Source organism: Nannospalax galili, unplaced genomic scaffold, assembly GCF_000622305.1.
Source record: "Nannospalax galili isolate Female #2095 unplaced genomic scaffold, S.galili_v1.0 scaffold1086, whole genome shotgun sequence".
Taxonomy (NCBI): Eukaryota; Metazoa; Chordata; class Mammalia; order Rodentia; family Spalacidae; genus Nannospalax; species Nannospalax galili.
This window is the reverse complement of record NW_008354345.1, coordinates 869,707-894,835: the sequence shown is the minus strand read 5'-3', so window position 1 is coordinate 894,835 and position 25,129 is coordinate 869,707. Positions and strand designations below refer to the sequence as shown.

The window sequence follows — 25,129 nt, the reverse complement described above, 5'->3', positions numbered from 1 at the left end:
TGAATCTGAAGAATTGCATGCAGTAAGATGTTGGAATTCGTTCACAGCAAGCTAGGCATTTTTTCCCTACATGGCAAACATTTGATACAGAAGGCATATGTGAAGGCTACAGAGACGGTTCAGACCACTGGCTGCTCTTGCAGAGAACCCAGGTTCAGTTCCCAGGACACACATGGCAGCTAACAACAGTCTCTAACTCCAGTTCCAGAGAATCCACAGCCCTCTTCTAGCCTCTGCAAGCACTGTACACACACAGTACACATACATGCATGTAGGCAAAACATTCATGCACATAAAAAACTAAAGTATTTTAAAACAAAAGGCACATGCACTTAAGTGTTGCATTGATGCATGTATGATTTATTGAGATAAGGTCTTGCCATGTAGCCCAGGCTGGCCTCAAACTCACTGTGATTCTTCTGTTTCAATCTCCTGAGTGCTGATATGACAGAAGTGACAACTACCTTCTTCTACTACTGGAGCTTTGAGTCTCAGACACCAGACCTAACCTCATTGTTAGAGATCTACAACAACATTCATTCCATGCATCTCTGCAATAGTACATCACAAATGTATGCACACGTGTCTCAAGAAAAAGTGAAATCCTTTGGTCCACAGCATACTGATCATATTGTATGAGCAACCCCCATCTCTGTTCTCTTGCTATGGGTCACATAGTTCATCATGTTTCCAAAGCTTTTCCAGCCGCACTTTAAAAAATGCTATATTTATTCATTTTTTTAAAAAATTAATGCTTTTTTACTTATTTTTATGTGTATGAGTGTACTGCCTGCATGTGTGTTAAGTGCCCTTGTGTTCTGCATTGCTGCAGAGGTCAGATCTCCTGGAACATTTTTTTTAAATCTTAGGTGCATACGTGTATTGCCTGCATATACGTAAGTGCACCTGTGTCATGCAATGCCCATGGAGGTCAGAGGAATGCGATGGATCCCCTGGAACGGGAATTACTGAAGGTTGTTAGCTGCCATGTGGGTGCTGGGAGCGGAACCCAGGTCCTTTGCGAAAGCAGCCAGTGCTCTTAACCACTGAGCCATCTCTCCAGTCCCCCATTTGCAGTTTTTGATGGGTTTCTGCAATAAGGTGTTCACATGAGAATATGATCAATTTTGCTGATGTGGTGTGAATGGCTGGGATTCAGTGGCAGTGGGTGGGCAGTGTGAAAGGAAAGTTTACACACTGTAACCGAAGAGACTCCGTTAGACAGAAGTGTGGTCTGTACCACAAACTGCACATACTCTCCGTCCTTAGCCTTCTCAGTGTGCCGCTCTCTCGACTGCGCTTCTCCCCATTTTTTTTCTTTTAGTCTGCTGTTAATTATGAATACCTCTGACTCACCTGTCACCTGAGCATGCAAAATTTCACTCCACCGTCCCCACTTTCTGCAACCCTACCTTCGTTTTACAAAAAGCTCCTGCAGAACTCTCTAGAATCTCTTTAATTTCTAGTTTCTTTGTTCTACCACAACTTCGTTACCAAAACCAACTGGCCAAAGTTCATTAGTGTCCTAATCACTCAATTCCAAGGTTCTGTGATTCTTCACTTTCTAGACTCTGTGGTCTCAGCTTTCTTCACATAATTCGCCACCGGGCTGCTTGACTCTGAGTCGTGGTACATACAGTAACTCCCTCCCTGGCTTCCTCTCACCCTTACCAGTGAGTATTTCCCAAGAACCAGCCTTCCTTCCTCTTTTCTCATCAAATATCATCCTTCTGGGAGTTATCTGATGGTGCAGTTAAATTATCACAAGTACAACTTGCATCTCCAGTTTGACATTTGTTCTCTTCTGGCCACAGAGCAACCAGAATGGTCCCACAAGTACTGCCCAAAGCTTCCATTGGAATTGTCACGCTTGCTTCTCCTTCACTCCCGCTCACCCTGAAGCGACCGTTTTCCCTCTCAGAGTCTGTGTTTATGGCTGATCCTTCCGGTGCCCAAACCCTCGAGCCTCCTTGCCTTCTCTTCCGTCTCAGCCACTGTGTGACATTCAATGGCCTTCCTGTAACAGCCTCTTTCAACAGGTTTTATAGAGTGAAAAGACGACTCACATACACCGAGACACATCTCAGTTCAGACTGTTCGTAAATATTTTCAGTCACCTTCTCTCCCTTTCATGTCAGAAGGCTTACCCATCCCCAAAGGCTCAGCTCAACTGGACAGAAAGAACTACACTGTCCCACTTTTTATTTATTATATTTGTTTACATACAGGAAAATACAAATAGAAAAATTGCTGTATTTTTTAAGATTTATTTTATTATTTTTAGTTACATGTATACGTATGGGTTTTGTGTGTGGATATGCACTTGAGTCTCTGTGCCAGATATGGGCACCGGAAATCAAACGCGAGAACGCTACAGGAGGGGTACACATTCTTAACCACTGAGCCATCTCTCCAACTGCCTTATTTCTTTTTTATTTATTATTTATTATTTTTATGTGTATGAGTGTTTTGCCTGCATGTATGAAAGTGCACCACATGCATCACATGCATGCAATGCACCTCAGAAGCCAAGAGAGGGTGTTGGATCCCTTGGAAATGGACGGTTGTTAACCATCTGGGTGCTGGGAATCGAACCCAGGTCCTCTGGAAAAACAGCAAATGTTCTTAACCACTGTCCTATTTCTAACCACAATTTCTGAGCTCTAAGAAAGCAGTAACCACAACATTCAGTAGTTCTTCCATGTCAGACCCACCACAGGGTTACATAGAGTAAGTACTTATGACCCATTTCAAATTACATAGAGTAAGTACTTATGACCCATTTCAAATTAAACCCAGCGAAGACTAGATTTCTGTCACGCCTTAGAGTGTTAGTAAAACATTAAGATTTCTGTTCAGATGAGACTTGCTTGAAATTCCCTTTGAAAGGCTGAGCTGTCTGAGACATAGTATATATTTATCTAAAAGACAGCAAGATAGGAAGGGACCAATGCTCTAAACAATATCTATTTTTGTGTGTGTGTCACCACGCTGAGAAATTAGAATGAGGTCAGAGGTTATTACCTAATGTTTCATTTATCTCTCCGGAATTCCTGAAGGATAAAGGTTTCGTTGTTAACTGTTCTTACTTCTTAGCGTGACTGTTTTAGTTTGACCATTTTCACCTCGTTCGAAGAAGCAGCGTGAAACAAAGGTATACTATATTTAGGAGAGCCGTTCTGCTGAAGTTATAAGACAGACCTCGCAGCTCAAGACTTGACTCCTCGAGCGTGTGCTAATTCTTCTGCTTTTCAGAACTACTCCCAGGCTTTCAAATAATATCCGACTTTTCTAGAATTTACGAAAACATTTTTTGTGCATCTACTTCTAAACTTATGTATAATATCTAGAATATAATTTTTTCACTATTTTTTCTTTTATCCTTAAACTTAATGGAAGTTTTATTCAGAAATGTGTAAATTTGTATACATATATATGTATATATATAAAATATGTATATATATAATTTGCATACAGATAAATCATAGCAAAATGGGCCATAGGGGCTGGAAAGCAGTCACAATGGTTAATGATGTATTGCTCTTCTGGAAGACCCAAGTTGGATTCCTGCACTACTTGTAACTCCAGCTCCAGGGAATTCAACTCCCTCTTTTGGCCTCCATGGGCACATACACGCAAGTGGCATATACACTAGACACATATATATACAGATAAATTTTTAAAAAGTGTAAAAAATGGGCTGTAGAGAAAGTATTTTAAATTGTATATAATAAAGTATATAAAATGCTACATTCCTTTGGCAGTACATGTATTCAACAAGTTGCTTTGTGTGATGATCAGAAACTCTGGTCCTATTTACATTTACGCTGTTTATTTCTGTAATCATGAAGAGATTTCTCTGCTACTTTCAATACTTCATTAGTCACCTTGTGTGAGTTAAGTTATGACAGATGGGAACAGAGGAAGACTCACCAGAGAAATGGAGGAAAGAAGGGACACGCAAGCTGGTTAAAGGAAAAGATAGTCTTTCGCATAATCCTGATTAAAGTGAATTTCCTTGTATTATTCATTAATCAAATTGATAATTGACATAAAGAATTACAGTTTTGGTGCTGCAGAGATGGCTCAGCAGTTAAGAGCACTGACTGTTCTTGTAAAGGATTTGATTCCCAGCACCCAGATGGCAGCTAACAACCATCCAAAACTCCAGCTCCAGGGGTTTCACTCTCCTCTAAACGTAGGCATTGCACAAAGCATGCACTCACACATATGAAGGCAATACACACATACACATAAAAATAATACAATATTTAAAAGAATTACAGCTTTTATGAAAACAGATTCACACTATGCCCTAATTATTATTTTTTTACTAATTATTATTTTTTTACTAAGTCACTGGTATTTAAGACTATAAACTCAACAAGCTATTTTACCTAAATGTGTTCAGTAGAAATGATTAATGAAAGATTTCATTGTTTTAGAAATATTTAGTAAATAAATGTTGAAGTAAAAAAAAAAAAAACGAATCACATCTTCTAAAAGCTCAGCTGGAACTATCCAATGACTTGGTTTCATTTTGCCAATGACCTAAATTAACAGTTATCCGTATACACAGTGTCAGCATGTCACAGGCAGCAGCGTCATGAGACACACTGGGGAGCAGCCCACACTTGACAATGAACTTACACTGCACTGTACATTAGAATAGAAAACATGAACAGAAGTGCTGACAATTTCCACCCACTTAATTTTTATTTGGCATGTTTAGAGTCAGGTAAACATAGACTTCTATGAAAAAAATAGCTTTATACTTCTTTACAAAATATCCTGGGAGGAGAGAATTTTCTGAGCATAAGACCCAGCCTTTATTCTGTCAGGCGAAGTAATTATGGAAACAAAACAAATCCACGTTGTCTAATTAGGTCATTAAAAAGGATAAATGCGTCATGGAAGCTTTTTCTCTTTGCCTAAGACCTAAAGGGAACAAAAACAGTCTGGCAATATAGAAAGGTTTAGAATTTGTTTCTTTTCAAAAATAATAGGTCCTTCCGTCTTTCCATTTTCCTTAGACGAAGACAGTTAATTTAGAAAGAAAATCTTCTAATTAGCTCAGAGTTTACCCTTGATTATATTTCAAAATATTTAACCAGAAACAGGAAGAGAGGAGGAAAAGAAAAGAGATGGAAAAGTATCAAAGGAAGGGAATAACGTCAAGAGAGTGGGCTGTTCATCAAAATGCCTTCTTGCAGAGACGAGATGAATAGAAAGTTCACATAAACATGAAGCAATCTGGGAGACCTGAAAGGTCCCAGGAGGCAAAGACTGGCATCTGCCTTTGGGGTTTGAAATGCAGACTTTAATTACAGCTAACTTAAATACAAACAAATGGCATGGTTCTTTCGCCTCGTCTTCTGTCTACTGATTCTTTTTTCTTGAATTTCAGAAAACACAGTGCTCAAAGAATTAAGTAACAAAATGAGAATAAGGAAAGGACATTTACCTGTGACCCTCGTGGTCCTCTTTTGTGGTCCCACTCCGAATGTCCCATGAGCTGTAAACAAATGGGATAATTATGGTAAATTAAACATTTCACAAGGCAAATATTTTTATTCTTCCTTTGAAAGAATAATTAAGCTGCTGAAATCTGTGTCCTAATATTAGTGGTATTAAATAGACAGCATAAATAATGTGGAGAAATAAACTGGTTTGAGAGCAAGTGTCTCAAACTGTACTTATGTTGAAGATATTTTAATATTAATTTGTAGCAGAAAGAATCTGCTAGTGTGAAGCATTACTGTTTCCTGTCAGGACAATCCTAGATCAATGTCAACCTGTTCAAACCTTATTTACTATCAGCAAGCTTCCAGTTAGCTAGGGAAATAAATATGCTAGGCAGTGCAACTATATTGTTTAACATAATATCATGAGCCAGAAGACCAAAATATTTTGGTAATTTTTAATTCTGTTTTGAGACTATCACAAAAAGAGACAAATTCAAAGAGTAAAATTCAGAGTCTGGTACACTGGGACACACATGTAACATAGTAATCAAGAGATGGAGGTAGAAGACAGAAATTCAAAACCAGCCTTGGCTACAGCCCAAGTTTGAGGCAAGCCTGGGCTACAGGAGACCCTGTCTCAAAAAACAAAACAAGAAGAAAAAAAAAAACACCTAGAGTAACTTTATTTAATGCCAAATATGTCCAAAGTCATAGAACATAGTTTTTTCATAAACAAAGACTATAAAATACTATGAAGTCATTCCCCCAAACAGAACAGCTCTGAGCTACTTTGCTTGCAAAGCAGGCTATTTATTTAATGGAAAGTAAAACTTTTTTTTTTTCAAGAAGAAAAAAAATCTTCAGATTGAATCTATAAATTGATCAAGTGTTCAGTTCTTACCAAACAAATATATAGGCACAGCTGAATTTCAAACTCTAATAAAATATATTAAATAGAAAAGAATCTCACTAAGATAACAAAGGCCCATTGGAAGAGTAAGTCTCAGAATACAATCTAAGGAATTACAAGTACAGTTAATAACGTATTGCATAACGGAAATTTGGTAAGAAGGTTGAATTCTAAGATATTTTTACTACAGAAAAGAAATAACTGTGACTCTCGTGAGATGCCTTGCCAACACTCTGGAGTGTATTCCTTTCCTGAGTGTGCTTCTTGCTGTTGGCCCTGTGCTTAGATCTGTGATAAAAATCTCTGACAAAACTCCAACTCTGCTTTAAAAATAAAAGCGTCCTGTAAGATGATGGCTACTTCTGTTTGTCTAGAGTAATTACTTCATCATACATATCAAAACGTTTGATTGCATACCTCAAATATATCTAACAAACTCACTTAGAAAATACCAGAAAGGATAAAAATAAAATTTTGGTTATTTAAAGTATATTCTAGGGCTAGATGTGGTGGCACACACCTTTAATCCCTGCACTCAGGAGGGAGAAGCATGAAGATCTCTCTGAGATCCAGGTTAGCCTGGTCTACATAGTGAGTTCCAAGTCAGCTGGAGCTGCAGGGAGACCCTACCTCAAACAATAAACCATATATATATATAATACACACATATATTTTAACCCCAATATGAAATAATTACTTAATAATTAGAATAGACATGAGAGACATGTAGTGAGTTTGAAATAAATACAGGTACGCATAGCAACAAAACAAAAAATAAAACTTAAAATCAAGCGTTGAATAAATTATTCAGTAAATGAAAAGGATAAATGAACTTTTGGGGAAAAATCATAGCTTAACCTTAAACACTAACATTAACTGAACATTTAAGAGAAATAAAGATGAAATTGCAGATATAAAATATGGTAAATAACAAATATTTAAATTCAAGGAAGTTTAAATTTTATAAGATTTTTATTACTCTTTCTCCCCCCGCTCCCCCCACCCCCCCCCCCAATCTCTGACTGTATGTGCAGGCGGTCATGGAGGACAGAAAAGGGCGGCATAGCTCATGAAGCTGGAATAACATGTGGTTGAGTGCTGGGAGCTTGTGTTCCCCAGGGGTTCTGGTTCCTCTAAGGGGTGGGGCCTGTTGCGGAGAACTGACTGTGGAGAGTTAGCCATGGAAGGAGGGCCTTGTGGCGCCATCTGGAACCAGAGCTGGGAACACTAGAGGGGTGGAGCAGGTGCGCGTGTTCAAGAACAGAATGGCCCGGCACTTAAGGACCTGGGGCTAGACCGCTGGCCCCTGAGGCATGGGCAAAGCTAGAGGTGACTATGGGTGTGCCGTGGGAGTGATCCGGAATGGCAGGCTCTGAGCCAAAGCACAGAGCTGGGTGGCATGGAGCTGAGTGGCGCAGAGCTAGGCACTGGGTGTTCGTTTCTTTGTAAGCCACTCTGCTTCCCCCTCCACGATAATAATAAATGTACATAAAGATATGTTATATGGTTTGCCTGATAGCATAAGAGACCCAGAGAGAACTCTGCCGACAGAGATAAAACTAGGGTCCTCTGCAAGAGCAACAAGCACTCTTAACCACTAAACCATCTCTCCAGTTCCATATATACATATATATATACACACACGCACACATATATATGCATATATATGTACATATGTTTTTCTTTTAATCACAACAGAAGCTAAGTGCTGAGGCTGAATGAAATTTAAGAATCTCTGAATAAATATTATATCATCAAAACCCTGCAATAAAAGATGAAAGATGATGTTTTCTGTATTTTATGGTGGCTTACAAATTTGATAAAAAACAATCTTGGAAGAGAAACAGGAGATTTATAAAAACAAATACTAAGGAATTGGGACAGTAGCTCAGTGCTAGAGTGCTGGGTTTGATTCCAGCATTGATTAGAAAAGGTCAAATTCAACTCTAGTTAATTTATGAGAAAAAATTAATTGTATTGAAAGCAAAAGAAATTCAGTAAAACCACAAGATACCCCTGTTTCTATCAAATTATTAAGTCAATCATGTCCAACATTTGGTAGAAAGTCAGGGAAATAAGTAATCATGTATATCACTAGTTTTCAACAAATATATGCACATGTATCAATACAATATGCCATAATGTATTTATACATGTGTGACATATGGATACAAGTTTGCTGTGGTGGTTTGAATGAGAGTGTCCCCCACAGACTCAAATATTTGAACACTTGGGCCCCAGTTGGTAGCTCTACTACAGAGGTTTAGCAGACCTGTTTTGCTGGAGAAAGCACATGCTGGAGTGGGCTTTAGGAATTCATAGGTTTGTCCCACTTTTCAGCTTGCTTTTTTCCTGCTTCCTGTTTACCTTTGGAGATGTGAGCTCTCAACTTCCTGTTCTGGCCATGTCTCACCACCAAGATGGACTCTTATCCTTTTGGAACCTTAAGCCCAAATAAACTTTCCCTTCTATAAGTTGCCTTCGTTATGGTGTTCTGTCACAGCAACATAAAACTAATACTAATAACTAAACTAACATTCACTAGCCTTAAAAATTTATACCTTTTATACAAAGCAAATAAAAATATAAAAGTTCAGTAATAATGATGTGGTAAACACCACGCTATCCAACAGAAGAACTCACCCAATAATGTTATAGTACACAAATGAATACACAGAACAATTGAAATCTGACTTTCAAATCTTTAATAAAAATTGCATGAGAAACCTTTGTGGTATGATAAATGGAAAATATACTAAGGCAATTTATTCTGCTAATTTTCAACAAGACACAGTCAAAAACTGTAAACAGATTTATTGCAATGACTGAATTAGAGTTTGGCTAGCATACAATTTGGGGAAAATTAGCCTAAATAATCATTATGTAAAATTAAATGCTTATATAGCTGGTATTTCTTTTAATTCTTTAATTTTTAAGTTTCTGATTTCTAGGCATTACCTTTTCTGGTAATATATATCAATTCTAATTTACAGATGATGTGGTTCACAAACACTGATCAATCAAATACTTAGTGTGATTTAGAAATATTTAAATTAAAATCCTTTCGTTACTTATTCTCTAGGAGTAGCAAAAGCAGCTCTTGGTATATTTCAATCATTAGGCTGATTGCGGCAGTGGGAGTGTCTTGTGTTAATAGAAGGAAGATGAGGTGCTATGTTTGGAAACATTGATGACATGATAAACATGAACACGAGGCGGCTGGTGAAATGATTTATGAAAGTTCTGAAAAAAGTACTTTATAGGAGGCTGACTGCTGTGATTATTATCTTCCCTACTAATGAGTTCAAATTATCAGGATTAGAATAACTTGGTAGAGTCTGCTATGCAAGGATACCACAGTAAGTCAGCTAAGTGACTCTTACCAATGCAAATTGTAATCTGTAATGCACTGATTTAAAAGAGAATATTTCAGTATGCCATCAGGTCAGGAAGGCAATGTATTTCCCAAACCAGAACTAAAGTAAGAAAAGCATGGAATTCCTAGTCCCCTGTCTCTAATATCTTAAAGATGATGTTTGTTTGTTTTTTTTCACTCCGACAGCAAAATCATTTCCAATATGTACACATTTGAATTATCACTTATTACAAAAGAAAAGATCAACTTAATTATTTACAAAGTAAAGCCTCTAAAATATTTCTACAAAAATTCACTGTCTAAATTTATTTTTTTTTCCAAATAAAAAACAGTATAATTTGCCATATGGCTTATCTGTCAGAGACAGCATGCATCACACAACAAACTAATGAGAGAAAGTTATGGTAAAAGAAATCAATTTTATTCTATTCTGAATATTTATATTCTTAATATGTTTAAAAGTTATGAGTTGACTAATAATGTGCCATTTTAAAGCTTTATTTTTATTTTAAGTGTATATATGTGTGCCTGCATGAGTTTATACACACCACATGTGTGCTGGATAGTTTTAGTGTCAACTTGACACACCTGGGTTGAAGGTGCCTTATTGGGGAATTTCCTCCATTGGACTGGCCTGTGGCTATGTCCATGGGGAACCTTCTTGATTGTTGAGTGATGTGGGAGGGCCCAGCCCACTGTGGGTGGTGCCATCCAGGGCAGGTGGGCCTGTGTTGCATAAGAAAGCAGGCTGAGCAGGGGCCAGGGGAGCAAGTCAGTAAGCAGTGTTCCTCCATGGCCTGTGCTCCAGCTCCTGCCTCCAAGTTCCTGCCCTGAGCTCCTACCTTGGGCTCCCTGATGAACTGTGACCTGGGAGATGTAAGCCAAATAAACTTTTTCCTCCCCAAATTGGTATTGGTCAGAGTGTTTTGTCACAGCAATGGAGAGACAAACTAGGACAACATGTGTTCAGGAGCACACAGAGGCACGAAAAGGGCATCAGATCCTCTGGAACTGGAGTTATAGGCAGTTATAAACAGTCATGTGGTACTAGGAACTGAATCCAGGTCCTCTGCAAAAGCAGCAAGTGCTCTAAATCACTGAGTCATCTCTCCAGTCCCGCGGTGTGGTATTTTGAACCTACACTAACTACAGCTACTATGTTCAAAGTAATAAAAAGTTACATGTGGAAATTTGTATGCTATGTAACATACAAATATAAAAGAATGAACTCTACATTTGAAGAATCAGATATTGCAATACACTTTAAATAAGACATATATCAAAGAAAATTCACAATAGTTTCCACCATGGATTTGGGACTTTAACAGTTACCTAAAGTCTATGGTTAATTAATTGCATTTATCACGTCAGTGTTTAGTTTGTAGGTTTATTATAGTGTTTTATGCGAATTTTTTTTAAATGTAGAGAGATCATGGTAAATACTCCGACAAAATCAGAGCCATAAGGCTAAAGGTCTCAGAAGGTACTCAGATGCTCTCCCATCCCAAGTCTCTTACATAGTGATTGCAAGTAAAAAATATTAATGAAAATAAACAGTAAGGAAGACTTTTTGCAGGATAAAGCCAATGGATTTCAGACTCAAATGCAAACTGTTGATATCTCTCAACAAGAAAATCAAAACATCTTTCAGTCAATCCAGTGGATTTAGTGTTATGTTGCAGATGACCCAAACAGACATGGTATTAGAAAAGATGTTTATGGTCCAAGGGCAATGAGGAACAGAAACAGAAACCAGAAATTTTTCTTCTTTCAATTCAATCCATATGGACCAAACCTTCAGGATAAACAGATAGCAGCGGGATACCTGAGCACGTCTGGGAGAACTGTCAGAAAGCTTATTAATATGCTACGATGGTATTTTGAAAAAAGAATGCTTGTGGTTTTTAAGATGACTTAGATAAGAGGGCACAGAAAATACATAAAAATATAGGAGGGGCAGGAACATTCTAGCTCAGAGCACACAGCTACTTAATTCAGAAAGAGAAAAAAATTTTGTCTCTTTTTATTTTAAAAATACCCTTGAGTGTTTACTGTGATTACTCCTTGGGGAATGACATTTCAGTAAGTATCTTACCAGAAGGTCTGAAGATATACAGGTCATCAAAGTTAAGCCTAGCATGGTAGGCAATATCTTCCCACAGGATGAGAAAAGCCTAAGAAAAGCCACAGGGAAAGGGCGAGGGAAAGAGGGAAAGAGGACAATCCGCTCTTTTCTTAGGTTCTCATGAACCAAGTATAGGCAAAACCAAGACCCTTAAAATTGATTCCTGGTGAACAAACTGCACTTTCTTGAAGGGAAACAATCTCGCATGAAGCATTTCGAAAGTCCCGACTCTTCAACACAAGGTCGTTTTCATCCTTATGGAACAGAGTCTTTCTGCGCCCTGTCTTATTTTCAATAATACATTTCTACATCAGAGCCTTCAGCTAACAGTATCGCTACACAGCACTGACTTCCAAAGAAAACAACACAACTGCCAAATGCAGAATTCAGAGTTCACAGGAGTAGCAAAGAAACCTTCACAGAACCAGCAAGGTTTGAGCCCAGAGATGTTTCATGAGATCTGAAGAAAGCTGAACGGAGAGGGAGCTATAGGCAAGATATGTCCGTTTACTGGTGATATAGTTCCCTATGTCTTCTCTTATTTGTTCATTTATATAAAAAAAGATCAATGCCTTTTGGGGGATGGGGCGCATCTTAGTAGAACAATTCACCACAGCTGCAAGAGAATCATGGTTAGAGAAAAATATGTATTCTTGGTGTATACTAAAAAGGATATGAAAGAAAGGCAATTTGCTGTGCCTGGTGGTGCAGGCCTGTGATGTCAGCTACTCAGGAGAATGAGGCAGGAAGATTTCAAGTTCAAGCCCTGCCTAAGCAACATAGCAAGACCGTATCTCCAAATAAAAGTCAGGAAAGGCCTGGGATATAACTTAGTGGAAAAGCAGTTGTCTCGAATGTGCTTCTGTCAGTTACCACATCTGGCTTTAAGAAAACCATTCCTTTTCCTTGATGAAAATTACGAAAACATATTTTCAAAAACATAAAAGTAATTTACATAGGAGTAAGACAAAGTTGCTATAGAGCCTACATTTTACCTCTTTAATCACTAAACAGATATTTACTATATGCCTGTGTCATGCACAGCACTGTTCTAGCCACAGCTTACATGGTATTGAACAAAACAGGATGTACCTTTGCTCCCCTGGCTCTTGCAGACAGAGGCACACACAGAAGCATCTAGCCTTTATGGTGCTGATGCAACTAAGAGGCAGGAGGACGGAAGGACATGCAGGGCCGAGTACAGAGCTTCATTCATGTAGAGAAAGAGAGATAGCTAGCTAGCTCAGGGAAGTCCCTTTGGAAAGATGGCATTTCCCAGAGACCTGGAAAAAGCCGGAGAGTCATACAGACCTAGAGGAAGAGCCCAGGAGACAGGAGGCAGCCGATCCAAGGTCCCTGAAGCAAGAACAGCACCTGTGAGGAGCACTCAGGTGTCCCCAAGCCACACTTTGACTGGCATCAGATCTATGCTATCATTTATTCCATTCAGATTGCGAGAAACTTTTCCAAAGGTTAACCACCAACTCCCAAGGGCACAACTGAGATACTAGGCATTGTTCTTGCTGTAAACTCTCAATTCTGCTCTATCTAGTGAAAATTCACAGGACATACTGGTAACTGCATAAAGATACCTTCTATTAGTTTGTATACATAGCATACTTTTTGTCCTTCTACATGTGTTTTGTTTTCAAAGTCATAAAAACATGGGCTAGAGGTAGCGCACTTCCCTAACACTTGAAAGGCTTTGGGGCCCACCCTCAGCACAGCAGGGGTGGGAGGTGGGAGAGACTTGTGATATGTTAAAATGTGTAAGGATTGGGGTAGCATTTTCACTCTACATTTAGTATGATGGGCGTGGAGTTTTCTACGTGATAAGCAAGTTTGTAGTTCTTTAGCCTTGGCCACAGGTTCTTCCTGTGACACACACTTAAATGTCTTTAAAGGTAGCTTTCCTCCCTCCAGAATTCTGTGAGAAGGTGGTCACCCTTCTGCTTCCAGGACCACAGGCATTGCCAGACAGAAGTTCCCTGGTCTGGAAAGATCTATTAACACAGTTTAGGCCAGGTTGGCCTTGTGAAGTCCTTAGGAACTGCTCTTATTCCTTGAGGTTCCTTCTTTGGCTCCTAGTTATCAACAGAGTAAAGATGTCATGACTACATTTTGCCCTTTTAAAAGAGTGACAAATGAAGTTTGCTTTTCATCTGACTAGGTCAGATAAAAGCTAACATAATCACTGAGACTCCCAAACTTTGTCACTCAAACCTCCAGGGCACTATACCCGGGGCTTGATGACCAGCAAGATGTAATACAGATGGCATGAAAAACAATTTGTCCTCCTTTATAACTGAATATATAAACTCATAGACCACATCAGCTGCCTTTGGGGGAGCCACATATGACTAGCTGCCATCTCATAAACAGCCTGCATTATGGCTCATTCATCATGACTTCCACTCTCAAATCAGTTCCACTTTACAAGGCATTATCTGGAATGTTGACTTAACTAAAGTTTTTCTATGGAGGCAGAGGGTTTGGTTACATTGTTTAGGACATAGCCAAGAGCTCTGGAAATAACCACTGAGTATCACACAGCTCCTCGCCACCCCAACCACCACCAAAGCCCTTTATTCCTAGGGCAAGGCAAAGAATCTTCTTCAATGTTCTAGTCCCTGATTTTCTTGCCTTTAGAACCTTTCCCAAGATCTAAATCTCTTTTTTGTCATTTCTAGGGTAACTAAGCTGTCTTCTATGTTCACCGTCTTAAAGCTTTAGAAAAAATAACAGGAAAATTGGCTTCTTTGGAGTGATTCTTTTCTTATAACAATGATGAGGTGTCTATGTGTGTGTGCATGCGTCCGTGCGTGCATGTGTGTGTGTGTGTGTGTGTGTGTGTGTGTGTGTGTTGTTCGTGTGTGTATGAATGGCTGGGTGTGGGTGTCCATGTGTGAACAAGGTTGCATAGAGATCAGAGGTCAACGTTTTTTTATTTTTCTTTTTTGAGACAGGGTCTCTCGCTGCTTTGAAACTCATCAATAGCTAAGACTGCCTAACGAGCCAGCCCCAGGGAATGCTCTGTCTTTGTCTCCCCAGCACTAGAATTACAAGTATACGTCACTGTGTCTGGCTTTTTTATAAGGTCCTCAGCCTTGTGTGGCAAGCACTTTACCAACTTAATTATCTCTCTAGCCCAGAATAACCCCCTTTCAGAAAGCATTACAAATCTGAAAATATATGACTAAAACACTAAAATTAGTGGAGACCTTTTCATTTCGCATCCAGAGATAAGTTCTTGAATCCCGTTCACCCTGCAGATGCATAACTTCTGATAGTCACTCTGCATCACAACCTGGCAGCCAGTAGAAATTCTAGAACACTGGGAAAGAAGGCTGCAGACAGCAAGAGACTCAGACAAGTTTCAGAGTTTGAAAACTCAGTTTTAGGACAAGATTTCTGACTCTGGTATGGGTAATAATGAGGTTCCCACACTCTGGTTTAGAATGTTTTCATAATCCTCTTCTGCGTCTCTTACCACAATGGCAGCCGGTATGCCGACCCTACATACTGCTCAGCCTTGTAAGACTTCAAGAAGTTTGGTGTCATTACTAATCACAGCATCACATTCATCTCAACAATCCTACTTTCTTTCCTGTACGATATTTTATGAAGAAATGGCAGTAAGATGAAATAGAGCCGGGCGTGGTGGCGCACACCTTTAATCCCAGCACCCTGGAGGCAGAGGCAGGTGGATCTCTGTGAGCTCAAGCCTAGTCTGGTCTACATCGTGACTTCCAGGCCAGCTGGGGCTAAAGGGAGACCCTGTCTCAAAAAGACCAAAAAGAATAAATAAAAAGATAAAAGAAGCTTATGATTCTATTCTAGTCTATAATTCTACCTGAGATACATCAATACATGTTAGTACAGTACACTCTGGGGAAATCCTCAAAGGAACAGACTTAGTTTAAACATTTCCAGAAGTGTTTACAGAATCTTTTTCTGATTAAAGAAAGATAAACAGTTTTCCAAGAAATATATTCTGAGCAACAGATTTTGTGATTTTTCTAGATATTTTTCCTATAATTTACTTTCTTTCATTATTAAAAAGCAGTCGTGTGATCCTGTTATGAATATAGAAATGAATTAAAAGAGGTAAAATGAGAGCATACACACACAGTAGCTAAACTGGGATTATAATTTAGTCCATCCAGCTGCAAACCACATTGCTTTCTTTTCCTACTCTACTGCTCTTAGCAGTAAACAATGACTGAATCCAAACTAAGCACCAGGTCTTTGGTACAGGATTATTTTGATGAGGCTAAAGACAGACATAAGATTTCATCTCCCTTCATGGAACTTACAGTGGAAGTTCTGGGATGGATTTATTTCCCTGAGATCTATTTTCTACTCTCGGTTTTCACCTTCTTTAAAACTGGGGAACACGAGAAAATTTTGATTTTCAAAATTCTTACTCATTATTTAAAAAGTTAGTTGTGCAATTATCTGTCAGTTTATAGTAAAGTATATATTGGGTGTTTAGCTATATCAAATAGTTTCTTAACACAACTTCTATTATCAATTATTTATTCTTAAATTCACCTGTTTATTCATTCATTCCCCTCCCAGAAAATATTAATTACACATAATTAGCTTCATGCTCTATGAAAGTATTACAAATGCAGAAGTTCCCAACTTAGATGCCCCTTCTAGTACCTTCTGAATCAGTAAGGAAGATTGAGAGAGTCATTACTCATATGAGCTCCACAGGGCAAATTTGTTCCAGTATCACCTTGGACATGACACTGCCTTACTAGTTACATGATCTTGGGATGTACTACATTCTTATTAAATGCTAGTCATTTTTACTTTGGTTAATAATTATAGGATATCATTTAAATGTAACATTTTAGTTCTTTGAGAAAAATACAATTCAGATATATGTGGTTACTTATTAAACTAGAAAAGAAAAAAAAAACTCATCCCTTGACTATACGAACAAATTTTATAAAATTTGATCAACTTTATAATTAAAACAAAACTGCATGCATCATGACTTGCATTAATATGTAATACACGTTCATGACCATGGATTCCATACAATCTCATATATCAGACACAGACCTCATTCTATGCGTGGCAGTTGGAAAATCTGCACTGTAACATAACCAGGGCTGGTAGAAGATGGGAAGCCTGGGATAGCTTAAGAAGAGGCTTAGAACCTTAAATAAGAAATATTTGGAAAGATCATTGGGGCAAGGTTATGAGAGTATGTTCAATAGTCAAAGGCCAACTCATGCCTTAATGTATCATTAGGAGTTGGAAATAAAATTTCCAATGCAAGCAATAGATCTATAAAACAAGCAAACAATGGACTGGGGATATAGCTCAGTAGTAGAGCACTTACCTGACATGCACAAGGCACTGGGTTCAATCCCCACACTGACATAAACACACACAAAGTGTGAAAAAACAAGCAGAAAATCACATATGAACCCTCCTCTTGATTCTATGCAAGTGTTCTAGAATAACCACAACAGAACAACTTTTAAATTCTGGGAATATATAAAAAAAACCTCAGTTGTCTTATATAATATGAAGGCATTAAGGCTTTAGTTCATTAACTCTACGAATTTTAGTCCAGTTGAAACTCAGATCTCTGAGTACCATTGGCTGTGGCCATAAATATCTGTACTTCACAGTTTGTTAAGCTACTTCTGGTGCTCTCCCTGCCAACTTGAATAATTATATAGAAAACAAGAAAGGGGGACCTGATGCATTATTTTTAAATCTCTACCTGCTGTTCTTAGACTGGATCCTGATAATGTTTTTCATTCCATATATATTTAGATTCCATTTGCAGCATCTCATGAAAGAACTCGTTCAAGGCTATTTTTCCCCAGAAAATTATTAGAACTCGGTCAAACCCACTGGCCAACTTCATGAGACTAATCTACAAAAATGATCTCTTTTCCTAGCAAAAAAAAAGTTAGAAAATTTAAGGAACATAATAAAATCCAGACACAGCATCTGTTGAGCCAGAAGATTTAACTCAACAAGATTATTTGTTCATGCATTCGGATCACATCTGTCCTTCTTCCTTCATTTAATATTTTGATGTTATATTTGCTGTAAACAGCTTACAAGTCTTTGATTTCAGTATTTAATAATGTACATTAAAAATGGAAAAATCCAAATAGCTTAATTTATTGCTATAACTATGTATACTTAATATATAACTTAATAACTATTTAGCATATATAAAACAGTATTTTTAAGCTGTTATGAGTGGCAATAAAACTAACTGAATCAGAGGAAAATTCTCTAGACTACCACTTTAAGAAATCTCTTTAAAATAAAAAAATAGTGATTTTAAAATAAAACTCCATATGAATCCTAACATTGAACTAATTTTAAGCGTTATAAGTACAAATATATATTGAGCTCATTTTTACTATTTCTAAACACAAACATCAAATGGTGCTCTAGGTTCTGGCAGTATTGGAAAAAGCTTTTTCCATCAGCTGATGTGTAATTTTTTTTGATGAAAACTATCACAGGGTTGTGACTGTTATACTGCTCTGATGATCTAATGCACTACAAATGCCCATCATCAGAGGATGCACAACGTACTTTCTTCAACTTTTTCAAGGCACAGTCACAACCTCACAAGATTGCTCAGACTGAGCATGTATATTCCTATTATTACTCTAAATTGTATGCAAGTTGCATACATTCAAACAGTTCATCAGAATCAAAGTCAGCCCCTTAGGCTACACCACTACATAATTTATAATTTAAAGACATTTTTATCTTTGAAAGAGGAAGATGGTCAGAGGCAGCTCTGAGAGTCTAGGGCTATTTATTCAACTCCTAAGTCTCCATCAGCAAATGTTTTTAAAAATTGAGCTCATTAAATTGGCATATATCTTATTTCCAGCTGCTCCCTTCTGCCAAATTCACTATCCAGGCCCCGTTATATAAATTACTGTATATTCGCCATCCAGGCCCCGTTATGTAAGTTACTGTATGTTCACGCTCCAGACCCTGTTATGTAAGTTACTGTACATGTTACAGTATATTTGTTGAGTCTTCGTGGTGCCGCACAATGCTGACAGGAACATGCCGGGGCTGAATTTCTTGTCATTGAGTCCACATTTCATTCTTGCCATTTAGTCAATCTGTATAAGTTGAATTTTCTAGATTTAGTTTCCCCACTTATAAAATGGAGGTAGAGGCTGGAGAGATGGCTCAGCAAGTAAAGCACTTGCCACCAAGCCTGGCAATCCGAGTCTAATCCCTGGGACAAACACAATGGAAGGAGAGAACCAGCTCTGTCATGTTGTTCTCTGCCACATGCAGACCACTGGCATGAACGTGCACACACGCAAACACACACTAGACAAATGTCATTTTTAAATTAAAAATAATTAAAATTGAATCAACAATAAGATTACCCATTTTACATAATTTTTGTGACGCTTATAGGTGATTACCTTGAACTAACCTTGTGAGGACTGAATGCTGTCCATTCTAAGCATCAAATGCACTCAGACCTTTTCTGTTCTTTTTCCTCCGTTTTTCATGTGTGTGAGCGTGGGTGTGTATTTGTGTGTGCATGTGTGTGTACATGTCTCCTCTCCCTCCCCATCCCCTGCATGTTCACATGTATCATGTGTGCAGGTGCTCCTGCAGAAGGCTGGAATTGCTGTTGAGAATCTTCCTTGAGCACTCTTTCACCTTAGTCACTGAGGTAGGGTCTTTCAGTCAAACCCAGAGCACATCAATACTGCTAATCCTGCTGGTCAGCTTGTCCAAGGATCCCGTGTCTACTTTGCTAGACTTGAATTATAGGTAGGCCAAGATGCAATATATGAGTGTTCTTGGGATCCGAACCCTGGTCCTCTAGCTGTGTGACACATCACTAAGCTGTATTGTCAGTGCCTCTTCTCATTCCTTAGCACTGAAGACTCAATCTTCAGCTTTCCCATGAAGATGCTTTCCACAGCTGTCCTGACACCTATCTACGTATCTCTCTATCTATTCATCTAATACTGGCAAGCATGGAGCAGTCACCCTGAGCCAGGCATGGTATTGGGAATGAGGTTAGGGAGCAAACAGAGACCAATGTACCCATTCCTCACACATGACTATGTGTCTCCTAAAGTCATTGCAGTCTGAAATGATCCTTTCCAAGTGTTTTGTTTCCCTGTATCCTAATGTTTTAGGAAAGTAGAAACCTCATGGGTCTTTGCTATATGCACTGTGATGGGTTCAAGCTAAGAGACGCAATACAGACTGATGCAAAGAATAACTGATTAGGTTGTGCAAGAGAAACCTTAACAAAGGGCTCTACTTAGAAACTTAAAACATGAGTTCATTTAAGAGGAGACATGTACACACGCACATGACCAAGTTATAAAGTATAAATACTTTAGGTCCTCAATTTCATTCTGCCTAGAATTCTCTTAAGATAGAAAAACATCTTGTGAAATACGTATTTATGTAAAACTGTAATAAATAACATCTATTGGTTTAGTTTTAAAGCCTTGTCATGTTCTTGATGAAGCATGTGAGGGGCACACACAGCAAAGCAACTTTACCTTCTGCCCAAACCTGGAATTTTCCCCATCCTCCAATTACTTGAAAAAAAAATAAAACAAAAAACCCAACAACCCTGCCACTTCCCATTGCTACAAACATCTGACCCATAGAAAACCTTTTATAGATGGTGATGGTGATGTGCCTACTATATTTTACAGCCTCAACTCCCTAACTCATCTGGAGGCCACAGGACATGGTCCTGGTCAATAGATACAAGAAGGGTTCCCAAGGAGACTTGAAAAAGAAAAAACTTGGCTACCTTGGGTCTTGCTTTTCTCCTTCTGGTCTTCTTGCCTACGAACATATAGGATTGTGGACGTTGAGCTGCAATCTCTGACAGGAACCACAATGAGGCAAACATAACAGCCTCTGTCCCAATATGTTGAAGCATCATCACTGAGTTCAATTTGAGCAGACATGTACCAATATAGTCAACACACACACACATACCGCATGCACACACACATGCACTTTCTTACAGAGCGGTAACAATAATGGGGGATAAGAAATAAATGATGGAAAAGGCCCTAGAAATGGAAGACACAAAGATTGACAAACATCAGTAGACTTTTCATTCATTCAAAGGAAAACAGTGTTCTAAATGAGCATCGGTACAGAGGCACAATGCATGTTGTCAGCTAGTAGCTATCATCTGTCTGTAATTTTTTCCTTCACACAAATTCAATTCTATAAATCCTACTCACATGGTTGAAATAACATATGTGTTTGTTAGTCTTACCCTCTGTTACCATATATCTGGACCTAGAACCTTTTTTAAAAAATGGTATCATTTAAAGGGAGATACATGTGTATGTTAGGAACCAGGGAAAACCAGCCTGAAGAATAAATGAAAGCAATGTTTCTAAAGCTTGTATTATAGAACGTGGTGTTACAGTTATTTTTGGAAAAAAAAACATTTTGGAAAAGTTGGGCTACCCATGTTATTTTTAATAAAGAATGTGGCATGGCCTTTAACACTGTGATCTCAGGGCAAAAAATGAAAAATAACATTTCTAAATACATTCAACCCAAGAAAGAAAATTAATTATGAACCATCTTGTCTAACACGGGGCACAGAGAAATGATGAAACTAAGAATTTAATTATGTTAAAAACTTAAAGCATTAATGGAAAATTTAGAGTTTCAGAGAAGAGAAAAATAAAAGGGAAATACTTGTAAATCTTAAATGTGATAATGGACTTATAGTAAGAATCATTGTAAATAGAATACAGAACTTTAATACCGAAATAAAAAGTACTTTAATTTTTAAAATATGGGTTCTTGCTGGGCAAGGTGGCACACACCTTTAATCCCAGAACTCAGGAGGCAGAGGCAGAAGGATCTCTGTGAGATCAAAGCCAGCCTGGTCTACATAGTGAGTTACAGGTCAGCTGGGGCTACAGGGAACCTTGTCTTAAAAACAAACAAAAATGAGCAAATGTTGACTAGACATTTCCCTAAAGAAGATACATAAATGTCCACCAGCCACATGAAGGTATCCTCAATAGCATTAGATACTAGGGAAAGGCAAATCAAAACCACAAGGAAACAGCACTAAAATAAATAGTAAGTTTTGTTGGGGAAGAGAAAGAGAACCCTCATATTATGCCACTGAAAATGCAAAGAGGTCTGGCCACTTTGGAAAAGCACTTAAGAGCTTCCAAAAATGCTAAAAACGAAGTCACACTATGAGCTAGCAAAGTCACCTCTAAGCGTATGTCACAACAGAAGTTTACGGATGAAGTATTGATGTACATCAACTACAACAGGGATAAGCTTCCAAAGTTTATGTTAAATGAGAGATGTCAATCACAAATCCCAACAAATGACGTGCCTCCTGTTACAGGAAAAGTGCAGGGTAAGGAACCCTATGCAGACAATGTATGTGTGGTTGACCTGAGGTGAGAGAAGCAGCCAACAAGAGCAAAAGACATCCAGCTCAGAATTCTACCTGGAGTGAGCGAACATTTCTAGAATCAAGATAGTGATACCATTCTGTGAAATGCTAAAAGCCACTTCAGGTGGGATTTTTAATGAAACTTGAGTTCAGTTTTATCTCTATGTACATACACACCTGACAATAAACAAGCTCCTTAAGGAAAAAAAAAGGAATGCACATTAAGTTTATCTCAATTTAAATATGAGAAGTATTAAAAATAATGGGGAATAGAGGATTATAATCAACTTTTAAAAAGATTTATTTTGGTTTTCATTACATATATGCATCTGTCTGTAAGTATATACCCACAGAGCGCAAGAGTGCATCTGCTCAGCAGGAGCTGGAGTTACTGGCAGTTATGAGTCACCATGCGGGTGCTGAGAGCCGAACGTGGGTCCTTTGAAGAGGAGTACATGCTTTTAATCACGGATCCAGTTCTTCAGCCCCAGAATTAACTTCCTTATATGTAAAGTATTAAGAAATTTTAGCTGTATTAATGAGCATGTACAAGTATGTCTTCTTTATTTTTATGGTTGTGTGTGTACATGTACACATGCTTAAGCATGTGTATTGCCATGTGCATACCACCATGCACTAGTGGAGGTCAGAGGACAGCCTGATGTAGTTGATTCTCTGTTTCCATCCTGTGGGTCCAGGGGCCGTGCTCTGGTCATTAGGCATTGCCCACTGAGCGCCTTTGTCCACTGAACCGTCAAGCTCGCCCCACATGTCTTATTTCTAATAGAGCTGAGATGCGTGTGTACCAAGGTTAAGTACTTTTATTACTAGGTGCTCTGGAAGTTTAGGAATTGTGTCCACCTGTTCCACATGCCAAGTCAACGGGTTTTATGAAGTAGTCACATTGCTTTGATTTCTGAATTGGCTGCAAGAATCATCCACTGAAGAGATGTAGTATCTAACCCCTTTTGGATTTGTTATCTTGAACCGTGGTCTGCACGGCAGATTTTATTTTCCTTTTCTCTGTGAGCGAATCCCCTCTCCAAACACTTCAGTGTTAAGTTCAACATTAATGTATGCACTCGGTCTTATTTTAATAACCTCCTATCCATTCTTCAAACATTTTGACAAGCACACAACCTTTCATGTATATTAACAATCATATAATGCTATGTCAAGTGCCTAAGAGCTGTTGGATGCTCTCTGTACAATGAAGTCAAAATTCTGGAAATTCTTAGGGTAGAGAGATATTTGACCCAATTAAAGTGTATGAATACCAAAATTTTATCCTATCAGTGATTGACTACTTACTGTGTGCCAGACATAAGCAAATATTTAGTGCATTATTATGATATCTGTGTATGTGTCTGTGCATATATGTGCACCTGCATGTGAGACCAGGGGTCTGTCAGTGGTTGTTTTCCTCAGAAGCTGCCACCTTGTTTTTGAGAAAAGATCTCTCACTTTAACGGAAACTCCCCAGTTAGACCTGTCTGGCTGTTCAGCAGGCTCCAGCAATCCCCCTGCATTCATTTGCCTAGTGCTGGAATTACAACCATACACCACATTGGTTCTGGAGCTCGAATTCAAGTCCTCTTTCTTGCATGGCAAGCACTTTAACAACTGAGTCATTTCCCCATCCTTTAATATACTGTTTAAAAAAATCCACAAAACAACCCCATGGAGAAATATCATTTCCATCCTTTCGTGAGTGATAGAACTGTGCCTTGTCCTTTACTAGGTGGAATTCATGAAATTCCTCAGAGACAGAATGCATACAGCAAAGGTCTGCCTTTCAACAGACCTTACCCTCTGTTTTTTTATTGCCCCACGTAAGAATGAACATGTACTATTAATTAAATCACAAATGTAGAAATGCTGTTTTCTTCCCGGAGAGACAGGAGCTTCAGTATGGTGGACTTAAATATGGGCTTTGATGACTGACTTGTGCTTTAGGTATGGCTAGGGGACGGTGTAGAAATGCTGTTTTCTTCCCGGAGAGACAGGAGCTTCAGTATGGTGGATTTAAATATGGGCTTTGATGACTGACTTGTGCTTTAGGTATGGCTAGGGGACAGAAGAAATTTTAGGTAGGCGGCCGTCGAAATACACAGAACCTTCACATGAATTCAAAGAGTTCAGAATATAAGTTAATGTAAGAGGAGATACAAAGATGGGATTATATGTATATATTTTATGTTTTAGAAAGACAGCTTGTTTATATGACAATGGAACTTGTAGGTCAGGCACTGCTGGCTAAATGACGAAGAAGACACCTGCCAGGTGTGGAATTAAAATAACGATTTAAAAATTGAAGTTCATCCCTTTTCTAGGCACCAGCAGGAAATACCTAGTCAATTCAAAACAGATTTTAGCTGGAATGTGAGCTTCTGACCCTTTCACAACCAACAATTTCAGCCATCAAAATTCATGTTGCATCCAAACTTTTGCAGGCATTTGTAATTAATCAAAGAAAATATACGCCTATAAATAAGCCCAAGAAGACAGGCATTCACATTTCAAAGCAGGAGAAGGAGTCCTCTTTTCTCCTTTTAAATAGGTAACTTAAATTTAAATATATCCTTGATCTTTGGACCACAAAATGTACCTAAAAGTCTAGTGTGGCTGGATTTCCCCTTTAAATGACTCAGATTTGCATGAGGACCTAGGTCATTCCAGGCATTGGTCCAAAAGTATGCGAATATAAATAAGATAAAAGCATTAATCTTTACATATGACCTTTGAATGGGTTTAATGTAAATGCTTTGCCCTTAAGGACTAGTCCTACCCATCAAAGGTG

General features: G+C 38.4%; 1 protein-coding gene across 3 annotated transcripts in view; it reads right to left on the bottom strand.

The window, feature by feature from the left end:
• Positions 1–25,129, bottom strand: part of Pde3a (phosphodiesterase 3A) — a 332,456-nt gene that overhangs the window by 121,276 nt on the left and 186,051 nt on the right. For 2 of the 3 annotated variants that reach the window (XM_008851600.3, XM_029555236.1), the window contains exon 2: positions 5,465–5,515. The exons of the other annotated variant lie outside the window; for it this stretch is intronic. In XM_008851600.3, the coding sequence (XP_008849822.2) occupies positions 5,465–5,515 (51 nt within the window). The remainder of the gene's footprint in view (positions 1–5,464; positions 5,516–25,129) is intronic. 3 annotated transcript variants of the gene reach the window in all.